Source organism: Anabrus simplex, chromosome 10 (genome assembly GCF_040414725.1).
Source record: "Anabrus simplex isolate iqAnaSimp1 chromosome 10, ASM4041472v1, whole genome shotgun sequence".
In the NCBI taxonomy this organism is placed as follows: Eukaryota; Metazoa; Arthropoda; class Insecta; order Orthoptera; family Tettigoniidae; genus Anabrus; species Anabrus simplex.
The window spans coordinates 107,420,744-107,439,979 of record NC_090274.1 but is presented as its reverse complement, the minus strand read 5'-3'; the positions used below and the strand labels follow the sequence as shown (position 1 = coordinate 107,439,979).

The window sequence follows — 19,236 nt, the reverse complement described above, 5'->3', positions numbered from 1 at the left end:
CTCTTCAACTGTGTTCTTGAAAAGATCATCAGAACCTGGCGGGTGAGATTACAGGAAACCAACTACAGTCCATTGAGAATAGGAACCAAATCCAAAGGGATCGCAACAGACTGCTTAGCATTTGCCGATGATATTGCTGTTCTCTCAAACGACATAGAAACCACTAGAGTTCAAGTTGAAATTTTAAAGGAAATTGCCGAACAAACTGGTTTGCAGATATCGTTTGAGAAAACAGAAGTAATGACTAACGTCAAAGAGGCTCCACCAAAACTCCATACAAAATACGGGGACATCACCAGAGTAGACAAATTCAAATACCTGGGTGAGATCATCATGAAAAATGGACTGGACAAAGAAGCACTTCAGGAGCAAGTACACAAACTGGAAATAGCCTACCAAACATCCCGCACAATCTACAACAAAAAATGCCTTTCCCAAAACACCAAGATACGTCACTATGAAACAGTTCTGAAGCCAGTAGTTCTATATGCAGCCCAAACCCTGTCTCTAAATGCCAACAAAGGACTCCTTGAAGAACTGGAGAAAAGAGAACGCAAAATTGTGAGAGGAATCTTGGGATCAAAGTACAGAAATGGAATCCATCAAAAGAGATCCAACAAGGAAGTCTACAGCAAAACAGAGAAAATTACCGACACAATCAGAAAAAGACGGGCACGATTTTACGGTCATCTGAAAAGAATGGACGAAAGAAAGTTAACTAAAGTAATATTTCACTTTTTTTATTCAAACCCCAAAACCACAATTCCTTGGTTTAGAAATACCAAAGAAGACCTGCAAATGCTACATATCTCAGCTGAAGACGCCCTTAACAGAGATCTCTTCCGCAAGAAAATATTGACGAACGGGCTAAACCGAGACGAGCAACCGAAGAGAAGACACGGTGCCCCTTGGACAGAGGAGCGTAAGCAGGCCCACTCTCAAAGAATGAGGGAAATTTGGGCTCTAAAGAAGGCCAAGTTCAGTGTCAAATGCAACAAGAATTATCGTGGTCCTTGATGGCCCCAGCGAATTATATAATAATAATAATAATAATAATAATAATAAATCTGCATGGCTATCGGCAGCCTGGTACAGCCCTTATACGGCGAGCTCTCCAGCGACAATGGGCAGCATCTGCCATGCATACAATACTGCATGTCAAAATGTGGTGGAAGTTGGGTGTTGCATGTGGTAGTGTAAATTAGGGACAGCATGAACACCCAGTCCCCAACCCAAGGGAATTTAAATACCCCAATCTGGCCAGGAATCGAAGCCAGGGCCCCAAGGACTGATCACTCAGCTGGCCAGAAATGAGAGGACATAATGTATATAGATTTACCTCTAACTTCCGTTCCACTCAATGAAGACGTGCAAAATCTGTTGGAAAAAATGTCTTCTTTGTCGACCAACTGATGTAAGTATTGTGAAATCTGAACTGTTTTCGTCACACTTGTAATGTTGCACGAAACAGTTCTATTTTCTGCCACTGTTGTAACAGAGCATTTTCAATGTTGATATATACTGTTAGTCTTCCACAATCGTCCACAGTCTCTCAAGCCTTCAAATCCACCCTTCCTAGAAGTGCGTCCAAAGCTTCACTATGGTATTCAGGCACAGCTCATGAAGTATCGACTGCTTAGTTCTCTGGCAGTCCCTGGAATTCTCAGCATCCACCTCCACCAAACATTTCGAAGGCATTAATATAGTGCAGATTGATTTTCTTCGGCATCCAACATTCAGATGCATGTAGGAAGATGGAGAACAACAGTGTGTGCCGATGGTAACATTGTAGTTCTGCCATGTTCTTGTAAGCCGCGCTATAGCAGTTCTGATGGCAATTACTCTTCTTTTTACTATGGTAGTGCAGCCACCTTTGTTTGTAATAAGTGAGCCTAGATGAAAGAAACTGCAAGTTGTTCAAATGTTTCAGACTGGTCTGACCAGCTGATGATCCATCATCGCCCATTTCATTGCTTACTTTTTTAACTCTGTGGTGAGACTAAGCATTTCAACTTCTGAGAAAGCTATTAATGTAGTGTCAGGCAAAATTAAGTAACTTAAATACAGAAAATAATTGCAAAACAAATCATGCCGACTTAAAAACAAAAATCCAAATGCATACCCAAATGCCAGGATCTAAACCACTGGAAAAGGAACAGAAAGATAACTAAAAAGTCCATTTAAAAACTGATCTGCTCGTCTACAGCGTTCTTTTAAGTATTTGCGTTAGTAAGGAATTACAGAACACACGTCACTCACCTGTCCCTTGCCTTCCTCTTTCTTTTCTTGGCCTTCTCGGTGGCCTCCTTGTCTTTGTCGGGCTCTGTAGCTGGACTTGGGGTCCGAACCAGTGTGTACTTCTTGTTCTGCTCGGCAGCCGCCTTCGCTTGAGCCTCTTTCACGTGCCGCTGAGGATCCAGACTGCTGCCTTCCACAAAGTATTCCGAGATGCCAAATGCTTCTCGTAGTTTAGCATTCTTCTCTTGTTGAGCTTCTGCAATCTGGTGAGTCTCTCGCACACTGCAACAATAAAATAACAAAATGCAACAACCTATTGTAGACTGCATCAGATATACGATCATGTTAAACTTTAAAAATGACGCATGTTAAATCAGATTGTAATCAGACAATGATTCCCAGCCAAGTTTATTGGTACTAAGAGGGCTTGTATAATTGGGTCTGCATCATCGGGCGCGTCCCATTGGAATATGTTAAAAGGAAACTGACTGATATCCTCCACAATTTAACCAACCCCGCAAATAACCTCAATAATAAAGAAAAAATTGCTGAACAAAAGCGCATATACGCCCTCAAGAAGAAAATTAAAGACAACGAACTCATCATAACCAAAGCTGACAAAGGCAATGCAACAGTTATCATGGATAAAAAAGTATATATTGAAAAAACAAAAAACTTTTTCACAGACAGCTCATTTTCCATAATCAAAAAAGACCCCACCCAAAAAATTCAAAAACTACTTAAACAAACTCTTAAAAACACTTCATTTTTATTTACCGAACAGGAAAAATCCAAACTCATACATATGAACCCAGGACTCCCCACTGCTAAAGCTCTTCCCAAAATTCACAAAACCGGAATTCCCATCCGGCCAATTATCAACTATAGACCGAGCCCCTTATACAGAATATCACAATTCATCCAATGTTTCTTAAGAAAAAATTATCAATTCTTATCCAAAAAGTCTATTAAAAACACATCTGAGCTAGTAGAAAAACTAAACAAGTTCAATTTGCAACCGGATCACTCCATCCACTCTTTCGATATTGTAAACATGTACCCAAGCATACAAGTATCAAAATTAATTCCGATAATTATAAACAATTTAAACAAAAACAGCCACTTAAGCAAACTAGAGATACAAGACTTTATCACAATATTAAAACTTATCATCGACAATAACTTCTTCACTTTTGACAATGTCATATATCAACAAAATGGTTTGGCAATGGGGTCACCGGCCTCAGGTATCTTAGCAGAAATATACCTGGACTTCCTCGAATACACCAAAATTGACAACGAATTCGAAAACATTCTCTTTTGGGCCAGATATGTCGACGATGTCTTTGTAATCATGAATGAGAAATCAATTAACGCACCCACCACCCTCTTAAGACTCAACAATATTGATCCTCATATCAAATTCACACTAGAATCCGAATCAAATCAAAAAATCAACTTTCTAGATTTAACCATCACTAGAAACTCAGATTCTTTCAGTTATAAAATTTTCAGAAAACCCACTCAAACAGCCTCCACCATTCGCCAAGATTCAGTGCACCCCCAGTCCCACAAACGAGCCACATACAACAGCCTAGTTCACCGAGCCTTCAGCATACCTATGTCCAATAAAGATCTAAAAAACGAACTCAACACAATCCGCGGAATCGCAAAATTCAACGGCTTCAGCAATCATTTTATAGAAAGGATAATCAATAAACACAAACATCGCCCAAAAACTACCCTCAAAAAAGAAATAACCAAACCTCTAACATTTTCCACCTTCACGTTCAACAATGATATCTACAAGTTAACCAACATCTTTAAGAAACAAGGCGTTAAAATAGCCTTCAAAACCAACAATAAGAACATGAATGTTTTATACAATACTTCACACATCAACAAGACCAGCAGTTTATTAAAATCAGGAGTTTATAGGATCAAATGTACCACCTGTAAAAAAACCTACATCGGGCAAACCGGGAGAAACTTCATTATCAGATACCACGAGCACACTAACGCAATAAAATACAACAAGTTTTCAGCCATCGGCCAACACATGCAAGATTATAACCATAATTTCACCAATATTGAACAAGACATGGACATCCTCGTATTAGCAAACAAGGGCCCTTTACTGAACATAATGGAAAATTACTACATACACCTAGACCAATACTTTAATGCCAGTCACAATCTGAATGAAATCTCAGAGAAACCCAACATACTCTTCGATCTATTTGTCACTTTCCTCAGAAACAATAATGCAGCCAACCTAAACTCAATCCTAAATTTAATCAAAGGTACTTTTCCAAGACAATTACACTTTCTCCCGCACCCTTCAGCCCCACCTTAAGCCCTCTTCCTAAGCCATATTTCATTTCAATACAAGAACTTACTGATTTCCATGATTATAATTTTTACAACACCCCATTTATACTTTATTCTTTGTTAAAAACCTCTTATTATGTATATTCCTTGTATTATTAACTATTACCATAACATCTCATTTCACTTGTTATTCTTTAAAATAATATTGTCTTAGGATTTCGCCACAAATGATCTTTGCTCCAATACGGCTGATGATGACCCCTAGATGGGTCGAAACTAGTACCGTATAATTTTGTAATTTTGTGAATATATTGTATTGAAAAGGTGGAAACATTTAAGTTATTATTATTATTACGTACCCCGAAGAGTCAAAAACTCAGGCCAAAATCTAAAACCTTTCTAGCAACTTTCAACATAAATTCACTTACACAAACTGGCAAGCTGAAAACCCTCACCAAAGCTCTTCACGAAAATCAGATATCCATAATGGCCCTACAGGAAACAAGGTACCCAGATGAAGAGATTTTTTAATCTGAAGGCCACCGATTTTTCAAGAGCAAAGTGCAAAGAGGAATCCTCAATGGAGCTGTGATGCTTGGAACCGCATTTGCTGTTAGAACCAAGATCCTTAAATCGGTTGCAAATTTCGAACCTGTGAATGACAGATTGTCTATACTCACAATTAAATGCGCGAACAAAACCTACGCCCTAGTTAACGCACATGCTCCTACAAACAATAAGAACAAGTCTGATCCAGACGAAGTTGATAATTTCTGGGATCTACTGGATGAAAAATTAAACAAAATCCCCAAACACCATGTCAAGCTTCTCTTGGGTGACTTCAATGCCCAACTAGGTCGTGAACAGAAGTACAAGAGAGTTATAGGAAATTACCCAGCTCACAAAAGAACCAATCCCAACGGCAAAAGACTAGTGTACATTTGCGAAAATCACAACCTGCAGGTCATGTCGACCCACTTTCGCCATCTACCCAGAAAGCAAATGACTTGGCGTTCTCCCGTCCAAGCTCTCGGAGAGTTCCAAATTGATCATGTGGCAATCTCCAGGAGAAACAGCCCTGAGGTTATGAATGTCAAGGTAAAGAAAGGCATCAATGTGGCCTCAGATCATTATATGTCTCTTATCAAATTCAAACCAATTCCCGCAAACACAAGGAAGACAACCAAACAGATCACACGCTTCGACAATGATAAACTTCGGCAAAGGGTCGAGGAGTTCCAGGAGAAGGCTAGACCAAATGACACTGACTTTAACAACGCCAAAAGTCTTGTTGTTGAGGCCACCAAAGATGACACTGACTTTAACAACGCCAAAAGTCTCCTTGTTGAGGCCACCAAAGACGTTGCAGAAATCAAGAGAAGCAAAAAGCATGCCTGGTGGAATGGTACCTGCGAATCAGTCCTCCAAGAAAGACTCAATGCGGAAACAGTACTACTCTACGAAATCAGAAAATGATTGGGAAACCTACAAAACCCAACGTGCCCAAGCAGCTAGGGTGTTCAGAACTGAGAAACGTAAATATGAAAAATCTCTCATTGAAAAGACAGAACAAAACGTTAGGAAGAATGAAAGCAGAGAGTACTACAGAGCCTTCAAACGCAAACTCACTGGCTATAAACCACCATCTCTATGCTTTGAGCGAAAGGACGGCACACTGGCGACATCAAATGAAGAAAATTGCAGCATTCTGGCAGATTACTTCAAGAATTTACTTAATTGCTCTAAACCTCAAAGCGCCATTGAAACCAAGGAACCCTTACGCAGGTACCCTGATTCCAGACCACCCGACAGAGAAGAAATCAAGCGCCATATTGCCCGTCTCAAAAATAACAAAGTGTCGGGGGAAGACTCAGTAGTAGCAGAACTATGGAAATATGCCCCAGAGGAATCGCTTCATATCTTGCAAGAGAAAATAGAAGAAATTTGGAACAAGGAGACCCTACCCGAAGATTGGAAAATAGCTTTGATCCATCCATTACACAAAAAAGGCAGCATGAAGAACATCAACAACTACAGAGGAATATCTTTGCTACCCGTGACTTACAAAATTCTATCACTTGCCATCCTGGAGCGTTTGGAAGCACAAGTCGAACATCAAATAGGTGAATACCAAGGAGGGTTCAGAAAAGGTCGCTCAACAGGTGAACACATCCAAAATCTCAAAACGATCATCAGATATTGTACACTAAGGTCCAAGCAGTATGTGTCTGTCTTTGTGGACTTTAAGAAAGCGTACAACTCCATTGACCGGGAAGTCCTGTTAAACATCTTAAATGAATTTGGAGTTGATTTGAAACTGCTGGCATTAATTAGAGCCACCCTGACCGATACAAAATCCAAGGTGAAGTTCCACGGATGTCTCTCGCATTCCTTTGACATCAAAACAGGAGTCCGACAAGGTGATGGGCTATCCCCGATACTCTTCAACTGTGTTCTTGAAAAGATCATCAGAACCTGGCGGGTGAGATTACAGGAAACCAACTCCAGTCCATTGAGAATAGGAACCAAATCCAAGGGGATCGCAACAGACTGCTTAGCATTTGCCGATGATATTGCTGTTCTCTCCAACAACATAGAAACTGCTAGAGCTCAAGTTGAAATTTTAAAGGAAATTGCCGAACAAACTGGTTTGCAGATATCGTTTGAGAAAACAGAAGTAATGACTAACATTAAAGAGGCTCCACCAAAACTCCATACAAAATACGGGGACATCACCCGAGTAGACAAATTCAAATACCTGGGTGAGATCATCATGAAAAATGGACTGGACAAAGAAGCACTTCAGGAGCAAGTACGCAAACTGGAAATAGCCTACCAAACATCCCGCACAATCTACAACAAAAAATGCCTTTCTCAAAACACCAATATACGTCACTATGAAACAGTTCTGAAGCCAGTAGTTCTATATGCAGCCCAAACCCTGTCTCTAAATGCCAACAAAGGACTCCTTGAAGAACTGGAGAAAAGAGAACGCAAAATTGTGAGAGGAATCTTGAGATCAAAGTACAGAAATGGAATCCATCAAAAGAGATCCAACAAGGAAGTCTACAGCAAAATAGAGAAAATTACCGACACAATCAGAAAAAGACGGGCACGTTTTTACGGTCATCTGAAAAGAATGGACGGAAGAAAGTTAACTAAAGAAATCTTTCACTTTTTTTATTCAAACCCCAAAACCACAATTCCCTGGTTTAGAAATACCAAAGAAGACCTGCAAATGCTACATATCTCAGCTGAAGACGCCCTTAACAGAGATCTCTTCCGCAAGAAAATATTGACGAACGGGCTTGGACAAAGGAGCATAAGCAGGCCCACTCGCAAAGAATGAGGGAAATTTTGGCTGTAAAGAAGGCCAAGTTCAGTGTCAAATGCAACAAGACTTAACGTGGTCCTTGATGGCCCCAGCGAAATATATATATCTAATAATATTAATAATAATAATAATAATAATAATAATAATAATAATAATAATAATAATAATAATAATAATAGAAGATAATTGATTAGAGATGAAGAAAGCAAAAAGAAATTTTTTTTCGGACCAGTCTGCTCATGGGGAATCTGGATGAAAGGAAATCTCATAACTTGTACTAACACACAGAGAAAATCTCAGGCACGTATAGGAAAATACATTTGAAATTTTATAAACATATTCTCAGAATGAATAATCAGCGATAGAGCAAGGTTCAGAATTCTTTTGCCAATCAACAAAAGTAAAAAACAACTGGCTGCTCGAAGATGGAAAAGATCTTCAGGAAATAGGCATCACAGATGACATTGTTAGATTAAGTTCAGAAAATTAGTCGACAATGACCGCTTTAAACATCATCCAAGCACTACCACCAACAAAACGTCATCAGAAGATCGTAAGAAAAGCTACAACGAAAAGATGAAGAGATTTTGGGAGACGAAAAAGGCAATGACATCAGCTAAATTAGTTCCATCGCACTCCTTACTTGGGCATAACAAAGAAAAAATAATGTTTCCAAATGAAGAAATATTGGGCTCATAGAAAAACAAAAAATAATTTGTATAACTGACTCTCTAGTCAAATGTACTGTAGGTCCAATGCAGGCTATAAATTGTAAAATAAATAATAATAATCATAATAATAATAATAATAATAATAATGGTCAACGGCCTTGATGGTGGAAGAGGAAAACTCCTAACAACGGAGGCGGAGGGTTACAGCCGTAGTTCTAATGATGAACAGAGCAATATGTTCCACCAAGTGAATACAAAGTAACAGTATGCATAATGAAAGAACTGCCCAAGGTGGCAGTCAGCAATGGGAATCCACCGTTGTCGTAGGTGACACACACAGGCCTTTGGATTCTGGGGAGCCTGCACCAACATGCAGGATGGGGTCGGACACATACACAAACCTAACACACAATGAGATTCAGACCCACAAGACAGTGAATTTACCCAAACACAACTTATGAACTAATCAGCGTCACTATTTTGGAACAATCAATATACAAACCTTACTCCAGATGGGGAAACTAAAAAGGGCATTAGATGAAATGAAGAAGCAGAACTCTTTGATACTTGCACTACAAGAGACATGCTTCACAAACTCTGACCCTTTTGATTCAAGGAATTATAGATTATTCAAAAGAAAATATGGGCAGAGAAATTGTAGAAATCTGCAACAGCTCGGTACAGCTTTCTGTATAAACAAGTGAATAATTGAATCAATAACAGATTTTATTTCCCCCTCCAAGAGATTATTCACTCTAACGCTACAGTGTGCAAACGATACACATTGGGATCAGAAGGCCGGCGACTCAACCATCTGAGCCACTCATCATCATCGGTCTGGGTGGATGAATGGCTTACCGCCTATATCAATTTGAGATTCAAAATTGCTTGTGGCTTCATTATGGATGCTGAACAACTTGAATTGGGATTTTGAAATTCATAAACAGCTTCAAACTTTCTGTGTTTCTTGGAGGAGGGTGGTACGCTTTTAGTACATTTTCTTCGAGGACTCTTGATACCAGTCACTTTGAAACTATGACGCTAATGGTATATAACTTCTTTTTATCGTCACCTAATTTCTTACAGATGAATTATCATCTTCTTCGAAATGAAGGCTACAGATAACAGAAGAAGCAGGGTTACTGTTTGGGACAAAGTTATCATGAAAAATCACTTTGGGCCATTCATTATATTTGTCCTTATCTACAGGAAATTCATAAAATTTCTGTTCAAAATACAAAGAAGGCATACACATACAATATTCAAAGATTTGTAAACACAATTTAAAAAACTAAATTACCGGTACATTAACACAATAAAGTAGACAAATGAATTAGCGCATACCTATCAGCTCTCAATAACAAACACCACCAACACTAGCAACAACAAAAAATGCCCCAGTGGCTCTTAACTTGAAAGCGTGGGCTGGCGACCACGGGGCCCTTAGCTGAGTGCTGGCATTGTGACAGTAGCAGGTTTCCGAGCCCTCCGTGGCCGATATCTTCATTTTTCAAAGTGTTGGACCTTTCCCATTTTTCCCTCTGTTTAATGTTAATCGACGATGGTTGCCCAATTGTACTTCCTCTTAAAACAGTAATCACCACCACTACTACCAACAAAACAACACATCTGAAACGATAATTACGGTACACAGCAGAGACATATAGATTTAGACTGGCAATGAGCACCAGGATTCCAAAGCCACCATCTTACGTCACTGCACTACCGCGATGCATTGATGTAAAATAGTAGCCGAAATGGGAATATTCGACAGGGGATAGTTAAAATAATTAAAAGCACATTGAAATAATAACAACATTGATTAACTAGACCTATTAGGTCATTTATTTCACTGATCAAAAAAAGAAAGACTGGTATATCAATTTACCAATGCTTAAAAATGACCAACCTGTTTTAGACCAGTCGCTTAAGTGCGGCTAGTATCCAGTATTCGGGAGATCGTGGGTTCGAACCCTACTGTCGGCAGCCCTGAAGATGGTTTTCTGTGGTTTCCCATTTTCACACCAGGCAAATGCTGGGGCTTTACCTTAATTATGGCCACACCTGATTCCTTCCCACTCCTAGCCCATTCGTGCCCCATCGTCGCCATAAGATCTATCTGTGTTGGTGTTGTTTTAGACCGATCTTGTTTCCATTCAACTCTCTTGCCAGGCTGAATGGCGCTGGTCTTCTGACCCCAACTTGGCAGGTTCGATCCTGGCTCAGTGCGGTGGTCAGCCTCGTTATGGTAGATTTACTGAACTCCTGCGGGACAAAATTCCGGCACCTAGGCGTCTCCAAAAACCGTGAAAGTAGTTTGTGGGACGTAAAGCAAATTACATTTAACTCTCTTACAGCATGATTCAGGTTTGTTTGTCCATCCTTGTCCCGTTTCTCTACGGGGTTGCGTATGAGGTGAGAGGAATCTGTCGTGGCGAGTTTTTATGACCGCATGGCCGTCTTGACGTAAACCTCATCAGAAGAGTTAATGAAATGAATCATCACGTGATACTAGGAAGGGAGAGGGTGAAACCCACTGCCGGCACATAGCCTACTCCTGTCGAAAAGCACAAATGGGTCTGCTCAAGGCTTAACGTCCCCATTCGACGGACGAATCACAATCAACAGCGTCATATAACCTCACTCCATATGAGTATTGCGAGGAGGTTTGGAATTTAATCCGGTTTTTGTCACGCAATTTAGTGTTAGGAATTGTACACCACCACCTCCCCTACCCTGACGGCCAACCGGCTAATCTCGGGGTCAGACCGTTTAGACTTCAACCCCTTAACGATCATGGCCACCAGACGGGCTCTCCAGGTACAGTGATGAAACTACACTAAGAAGGCGAAAAACGTGCGTGTCTTTGAGTTTAGGTCTACAGTATGCAAAAAATGTTACATACAACTGAGCTGTGACTTCATTCAGTGTGTTCCCTTTCATGAGTGAGCTTACACCGAAATACATCTCAGTAAGTTTGCACACATGAATATCTTTTGATTCAATCAATCAATACTGATCTGCATTTAGGGCAGTCGCCCAGGTGGCAGATTCCCTATCTGTTGTTTTCCTAGCCTTTTCCTAAATGATTTCAAAGAAATCGGAAATTTATTGAACATCTCCCTTGGTAAGTTATTCCAATCCCTAACTCCCCTTCCTATAAATGAAAATTTGCCCCAGTTTGTCCTCTTGAATTCCAACTTTATCTTCATATTCCTAGGAACATACAGATAACCTCTATTCTGGAAAGAAATGAACGGATAAGGATGTTCTAATAATAATACATACATACATACATACATACATACATACATACATACATACATACATACATACATTATAGACTGTTATGCCTTTCAGCGTTCAGTCTGCAAGCCTCTGTGAATTTACTAAACGTCGCCACAATCCTCGATTTGCAACTAGTGTTGTGGCCTCATTTAGTTCTATACCTCTTATCTTTAAATCGTTAGAAACCGAGTCTAACCATCGTCGTCTTGGTCTACCTCTACTTCTTTTACCCTCCAGAGCAGAGTCCATGATTCTCCTAGGTAACCTACCCTCCTCCATTCGCCTCACATGACCCCACCACCGAAGCCGGTTTGTGTGTACAGCTTCAACCATCGAGTTCATTCCTAAATTAGCCTTTATCTCCTCATTCCGAGTACCCTCCTGCCATTGTTCCCACCTGTTTGTCCCGGCAATCATTCTTGCTACTTTCATGTCTGTTACTTCCAACTTATGAATAAGGTATCCTGAGTCCACCCAGCTTTCGCTCCGGTAAAGCAAAGTTGGTCTGAAAACAGACCGATGTAAAGATAGTTTCGTCTGGGAGCTCACTTCCTTCTTACAGAATACTGTTGATCGCAGCTGCGAGCTCACTGCATTAGCTTTACGACAACTTGATTCAATCTCACTTACTATATTACCAACCTGGAAGAACACACAACCTACATACTTGAAATTATCGACCTGTTCTAGCTTTGTATCACCGATCTGACATTCAATTCTGTTGAATTTCTTACCTACTGACTTCAATTTAGTCTTCGAGAGGCTAATTTTCATACCATACTCATTGCACCTATTTTCTAGTTCCACGATATTAGACTGTAGGCTTTCGGCACAATCTGCCATTAAGACCAAATCATCAGCATAGGCCAGAGTGCTTACTACATTTCCACCTAACTGAATCCCTCCCTGCCATTTTATACCTTTCAGCAGATGATCCATGTAAACTACAAACAGCAAAGGTGAAAGATTACAGCCTTGTCTAACCCCTGTAAGTACCCTGAACCAAGAACTCATTCTACCATCAATTCTCACTGAAGCCCAATTGTCAACATAAATGCCTTTGATTGATTTTAATAATCTGCCTTTAATGCCATAGTCCCCCAGTATGGCGAACATCTTTTCCCTCGGTACCCTGCCATATGCTTTCTCTAGATCTTCGAAACATAAACACAACTGCCTATTCCTCTTGTAGCATTTTTCAATTACCTGGCGCATACTGAAAATCTGATCCTGACAGCCTCTCTGTGGTCTGAATCCACACTGGTTTTCATCCAGCTTCCTCTCAACAACTGATCGCACCCTCCCTTCCAAGATGCCAGGAATACTTTGCCTGGTATACTAATCAATGAGATACCTCGATAGTTGTTGCAATCCTTCCTGTTCCCTTGCTTATAGATAGGTGCAATTACTACTTTTGCCCAATCTGAAGGTACCTTACCAACACTCCATGCTAATTTTACTACTCTATGAAGCCATTTCATCCCTGCCTTCCCCCTACACTTCACCATTTCAGGTCTAATTTCATCTATTCCTGCTGCCTTATGACAATGGAGTTTATTTACCATCCCTTCCACTTCCTCAAGCATAATTTTACCAACTTCATTTTCCTCCTCCCCATGAGTTTGGCTGTTCACAACACCACCAGGATGATTTTCTTTTACATAGAGAAGATGTTCAAAATATTCCCTCCACCTCTCCAGTGATTCCCTGGGATCCATTATGAGTTCACCTGAATTACTCAAAACACTGTTCATTTCCTTTTTCCCTCCCTTCCTAAGATTCTTTATTACTGTCCAGAAAGGTTTCCCTGCTGCTTGACCTAGCCTTTCCAGGTTGTTACCAAAATCTTCCCAGGACTTCTTTTTGGATTCAACAACTGTTTGTTTCGCTCTGTTTCTTTCATCTACGTACTACTCCCTGTCTGCCGCGGCCCTTGTTTGGAGCCATTTCTGATAACCCTTCTTTTTACATTTACAAGCTGCTCTCATTTCATCATTCCACCAAGATGTTCGCCTTTTCCCATCTTTACACACAATTGTTCCTAGGCATTCCCTTGCTGTTTCTACTACAGCGTCCCTGTGTTCCATCCATTCACTTTCTATATCCTGAACCTGCTTACTGTCTACTGTTCGAAACTTCTCACTAATCATATCCATGTACTTCTGTCTAATTTTCTCGTCCTGGAGATTTTCTGCCCTTATTCGTTTGCAGACAGATTTCACTTTCTCTACCCTAGGCCTAGAGATACTTAGTTCACTACAGATCAGATAGGGGTCTGTATCACGAAAAATCCCCGGAACACTCGTACAATCCTAACAGATTTCCTGAATTCGAAGTCTGTTAAGATATAGTCTATTATGGATCTGGTACCCCTAGCCTCCCATGTGTAGCGGTGAATAGCCTTATGCTTGAAGAATGTATTCGTAACAGCTAAACCCATACTAGCACAGAAGTCCAGCAAACGCTTCCCATTCCCATTAGCTTCCATATCTTCCCCACATTTACCAATCACCCTTTCGTATCCTTCACTTCTATTCCCAACTCTCGCATTGAAATCGCCCATTAGCACTATTCTATCCTTGCTGTTGACCCTGACCACGATGTCACTCAATGCTTCATAAAACTTGTCAACTTCATCCTCATCCGCACCCTCACATGGTGAATACACGGACACAATTCTAGTCCTAATTCCTCCAAATGACAAATCTACCCACATCATTCGCCCATTTACGTGCCTAATAGAAACTATGTTACGTGCAATGGTATTCCTGATAAAGAGCCCTACCCCAGACTCTGCCCTTCCCTTTCTAACACCCGTCAAGTACACTATAATCTCCTATATCTTCCTCGTTATCTCCCCTTACCCGAATATCACTTACTCCTAGCACATCCAGATGCATCCTCTTTGCTGACTCAGCCAGTTCTACTTTCTTTCTTCCATAAGCCCCATTAATATTGATAGCTCCCCATAGAATTCCATTTTGTTCGCCAAGTTGTTTCCAATGAGTCCCTCGCCTGTCAAATGGGAGTGGGACTCCGTTACTTCCAATAGGTCCGAGGCTTGCTTAAAATGTTCTGAGCTCGGTAGATTCATGAAGCAGGATGCTACCAGACTTACACATAGTCCAAGTGAGGATCTCTCCTCTAACGGGTTATGGACCACCGGTGGATTGTATAATCCTAGCCGCCTGAGCACAAGGAGGGGCAGGACTCGGAATATGTCCGAGATGCCCACTCCCATTCCGTAGCAACTGGTATCCCGACTCTCAGGACCACTTACTAGGCCACTCAGCCGTTGCCCATGGTTCACGAACTAGGACGTGACTACAGTAACCCACAAACATGAACCATCTAATAATAATAATAATAATAATAATAATAATAATAATAATAATAATAATAATAATAATAATAATGTTTTATGCTATTTATTTTACGTGCCACTAACTACTTTTACGGTTTTCGGAGACGCCGAGATGCCGGAATTTTGTCCCACAAGAGTTTTACGTGTCAGTAAATGTACCGACACGAGGCTGACATATTTGAATACCGGTACCTTTAAATACCATGGGACTAAGCCACTCAGCCCGGTTAAGGATTTTCTTTTTCTATAACAGCTTCGTTACAAGTATCACAGTGTAGAGAATTGGCTAACATCTTTACCACAAATCCTCAGATATATTCAATACTATTCTGTGATAATAAACCTAACACCCTCTTTCGATTGATGCAAGCTTACCAGTCCTTCCACTCTAATTTTACCAGTAATTTTGACTTCCTAATGATATATTTTAAATGATTAGAAGAGACCGAGGCCGCTGTTATTCAATTACTAACACAAGCAAAACAAAAACTTATAGCTAAATGTTGTAGTCACATTATTATTATTATTATTATTATTATTCCCTATGCTGCACTCCATCACAAGGGGGACAACACCAACAAATATACACCGGAAGGAAGTGAATTAGACACCTTTAATCGTAAATTAATTGCATTAATAAGTAGTAACAAGTGTACATGAGCACAAGTACGCCAGTTACCGGTGTACTGAAACTCCTATCCCTTCCTTATTCTTTCTTCGTGAATAGGAAAAGCCACACCCAATCACTACACGGATATTCATCATCCTGCCACACAGCAGTTAGCCGAAAAATGAATGTGAAATGAACATAAAAACCACATACAGCAAAACTGCACAATATAACACAGTGAAGTTTCCGGCTTCACTAGCACCAATGCTATGAGACACGTCGCTGCCTGTCTATTTACTATACGAGGTTTGTCCGGAAAATACGTATAAATCCGTCGGGGTGACGTATCACGTATCGTGGAGGCGCCGCCAGGTGGCACTGCTGTTGTCGCCAATCTTCTCAACGCTCAGTTCGAGTCGGAGAGCTCTGCGTGTCAGTAGCAGTGTGCGGCTGCTTGTTGAAAGTTATCCGTTTTCACCTGCCGTCGGTATGGAGCTCTCTCTGGTCCGAAGCTCAATCACCGTGACAGACCACCCGCCTTATTCACCCGATTTAGCCCCTTGTGACTTCTTCCTGTTCCCGAAATGCAAAATGGTGCTTCGGGGGCGGCACTTGGGTGATGTGGAAGTCATCAAGGGAGAAACGACACGGCAACTGAACAGCATCACAACTGAAGACTTTCAACAATGTTATCAACAGTGGAAACGGCGTTGGCAGAAGTGCATCTTGTCTCAGGGAGAGTACTTTGAAGGAGACCATATTGTAATACCTGAATAATTGTCAAATAAAGTTATTATTCAACTTGTATACGTATTTTCCGGACAAACCTCGTATGTCTGAGGTACGCAGCCTTTTGTCAGTATCGTGGACACCCAGCGCTCTAGCGGCATTATGGAAAACCTTTCCAATTCCAGCTTTATACAGAATGGCGCAGGGAAAGGGGAAATTATGAAGTAACGTAATTTGCAGGAATAAACACGGGAAAACAATATTTTTAGTGACAAAAGTACATCTATACGTATGCCATTTATGTTTTCATTACAAAATGTCACAAACTGTGGCTTTAGTTCTTAAAGATGTGCTCCATTTCGGCGTTCACATTCTGTGTTTTTTTTTTTTTTTTTTTTCTAGGGGCTTTACGTCGCTCCGACACAGATAGGTCTTATGGCGACGATGGGATAGGAAATGCCTAGGGGTTGGAAGGAAGCGGCCGTGGCTTTAATTAAGGTACAGCCCCAGCATTTGCCTGGTGTGAAAATGGGAAACCACGGAAAACCATCTTCAGGGCTGCCGATATTGGGATTCGAACCTACTATCTCCCGGATGCAAGCTCACAGCCGCGCGCCTCAACACGCACGGCCAACTCGCCCGGTCGCGTTCACATTCTAATAACCTGTTAAGGCGGGTACAGACATGCGCGCCTAACTCTGTAACGTAACCACGTCGCGCGCCAAGGTTAAACGGGGCAATGTTACGCACCGCGGTTGCGAGGTAAACTTTTCTACCCCGCGCCCCAGGTCGTAACGCGTAACCTACCAGCGTTCCGCCAGTTGAGACAGTGCAGCTTTGAAAGATGGACTTAGCTGCAGCAGCCTATCTTTGTTTGCATTATGCAACTAAACGGGAACATAGGCGATGGTGGCAAACTCAGCTATATTCACGTAGAACTACACATGGTGGTTCAAATTTGCTGGCTGACATGAAGTTTCAGACAGTTAGTGGGCATTATAAACATTTTACTTGCTAAACCTGACCAAGGCGTCGTTTCCGTTTCCAACGCTTTGTGTTGATTTTTGTTTTCGAGTTCCGCGCAAGAGTATTATTGCTTAGGCAATCAAGTCGGAGGTTTAAATGTTTCAATATGGGTAGGTTTTTTTACAGATAGGTCTTATGGCGACGATAGTATAGGAAAAGCTAAGAGTGGGAAGGAAGCGGCCGTGGCCTTGATTAAGGTACAGTCCCAGCATTTGTCTGGTGTGAAAATGGTAAACCACGGAAAACTATCTTCAGGGCTGCCGAGAGTGGGGCTCGAACTCACTATCTTCCGGATGCAAGCTCACAGCTGCACGCCCCTAACCGCACGGCCAACTCGTCCGGTAATATAGGTAGTGAAATCATAGTAAAACAATTATTAAACACGTTTTTCATCAAGTGAAAATAAACAAGTGATTGACTGTAGCCGACCCTGCTCAGCGATTTTCAGGCCTGACGACGGTTCTCTGTACTTTAGTTTTACAATATTATATTAGTACAGTATATAAGATTTTACAACGGTGAAGGGACTGAACTGACCGAAATACACATTTCGTCTTTGAAAGAAAGTCGTAATTCTCTGCAGACTTCTCCTTTTTATCCCCCTCCATGTCTTCCTATTACATTCATTCATTTCGTGATCTGAATAATTCGGGGAGGGTATGGAGGAATGTGCGGACTTATATTTAATTCATAAATTTAATCTATAACAACGCCTGAACTTCTGGGGCAGGAAATACCACTCTTATGCGTGTTGTACACCATTACATTTTCCTGTCAGTTCAACATTTCACAAGAAATTTGTCAAATCTTGTCAAAGACTGTTCAACATTGCTGAAGGTTTGATAAGATTTGAAAAGATTTGGCAAGGTCTGATAGCATTTCGTTTTAACATAGAGGAAAGGCAAATAGCTGTTGTAGTTGTTGGACTAGTAACGGGGTACAGTCTTAAAAAGAAGAGAAACGCGCAATAAACCACAATTTACACGGACACAATATCAGTGTAGTCATCTTCAACATAATTTTTGCAATGTATTTACTGCCATAACATCATTTGTAGAGGTTAAGTTATACTGCATAGTTATACTCACATTAATTGAATAAAAATGACAGCAATGAAACGGAAATACGTATCTTGAAAATGAAAATGAAAACATATTAGAAATTCCATAATAATAATAATAATAATAATAATAATAATAATAATAATAATAATAATAATAATAATAATAATAATAATAATAATAATAATAATGCATGTCTTTCCTTCTTTCTTAATCCGTTTACCCTCCAGAGTTGGCTTTTCCCTTAGACTCAGCGAGAGATCCCACCTCATCAATCTGATAGGGCCTAAAGTTGCTAAGAAGGATACCACATTCGGAGAGGCTATCTCGGTGCAAGAGAGACTGGCAGTGACAGTACGATTTCTAGCAACCGGTGATTCAAACACTAGTCTGCAGTATCTTTTCAAAATATTAGTGTTATCGTACCGGAATGTGTCAAGCTCTGATTGAAGCACTTTTTTTTTTTTTTTTTTGCTAGTTGTTTTACGTCGCACCGACACAGATAGGTCTTACGGCGACGATGGGACAGGAAAGGGCTAGGAGTGGGAAAGAAGCGGCCGTGGCCTTAATTAAGGTACAGCCCC

The 19,236-nt window shown here is 40.7% G+C and overlaps 1 protein-coding gene across 1 annotated transcript in view; it reads right to left on the bottom strand.

Moving 5' to 3' along the window:
• Positions 1-19,236, bottom strand: part of Srrm234 (Serine-arginine repetitive matrix 2/3/4) — a 384,246-nt gene that overhangs the window by 157,260 nt on the left and 207,750 nt on the right. Inside the window, exon 4 of the mRNA XM_068229363.1 lies at positions 2,260-2,520. Coding sequence (XP_068085464.1) covers positions 2,260-2,520 — 261 coding nt within the window. The remainder of the gene's footprint in view (positions 1-2,259; positions 2,521-19,236) is intronic.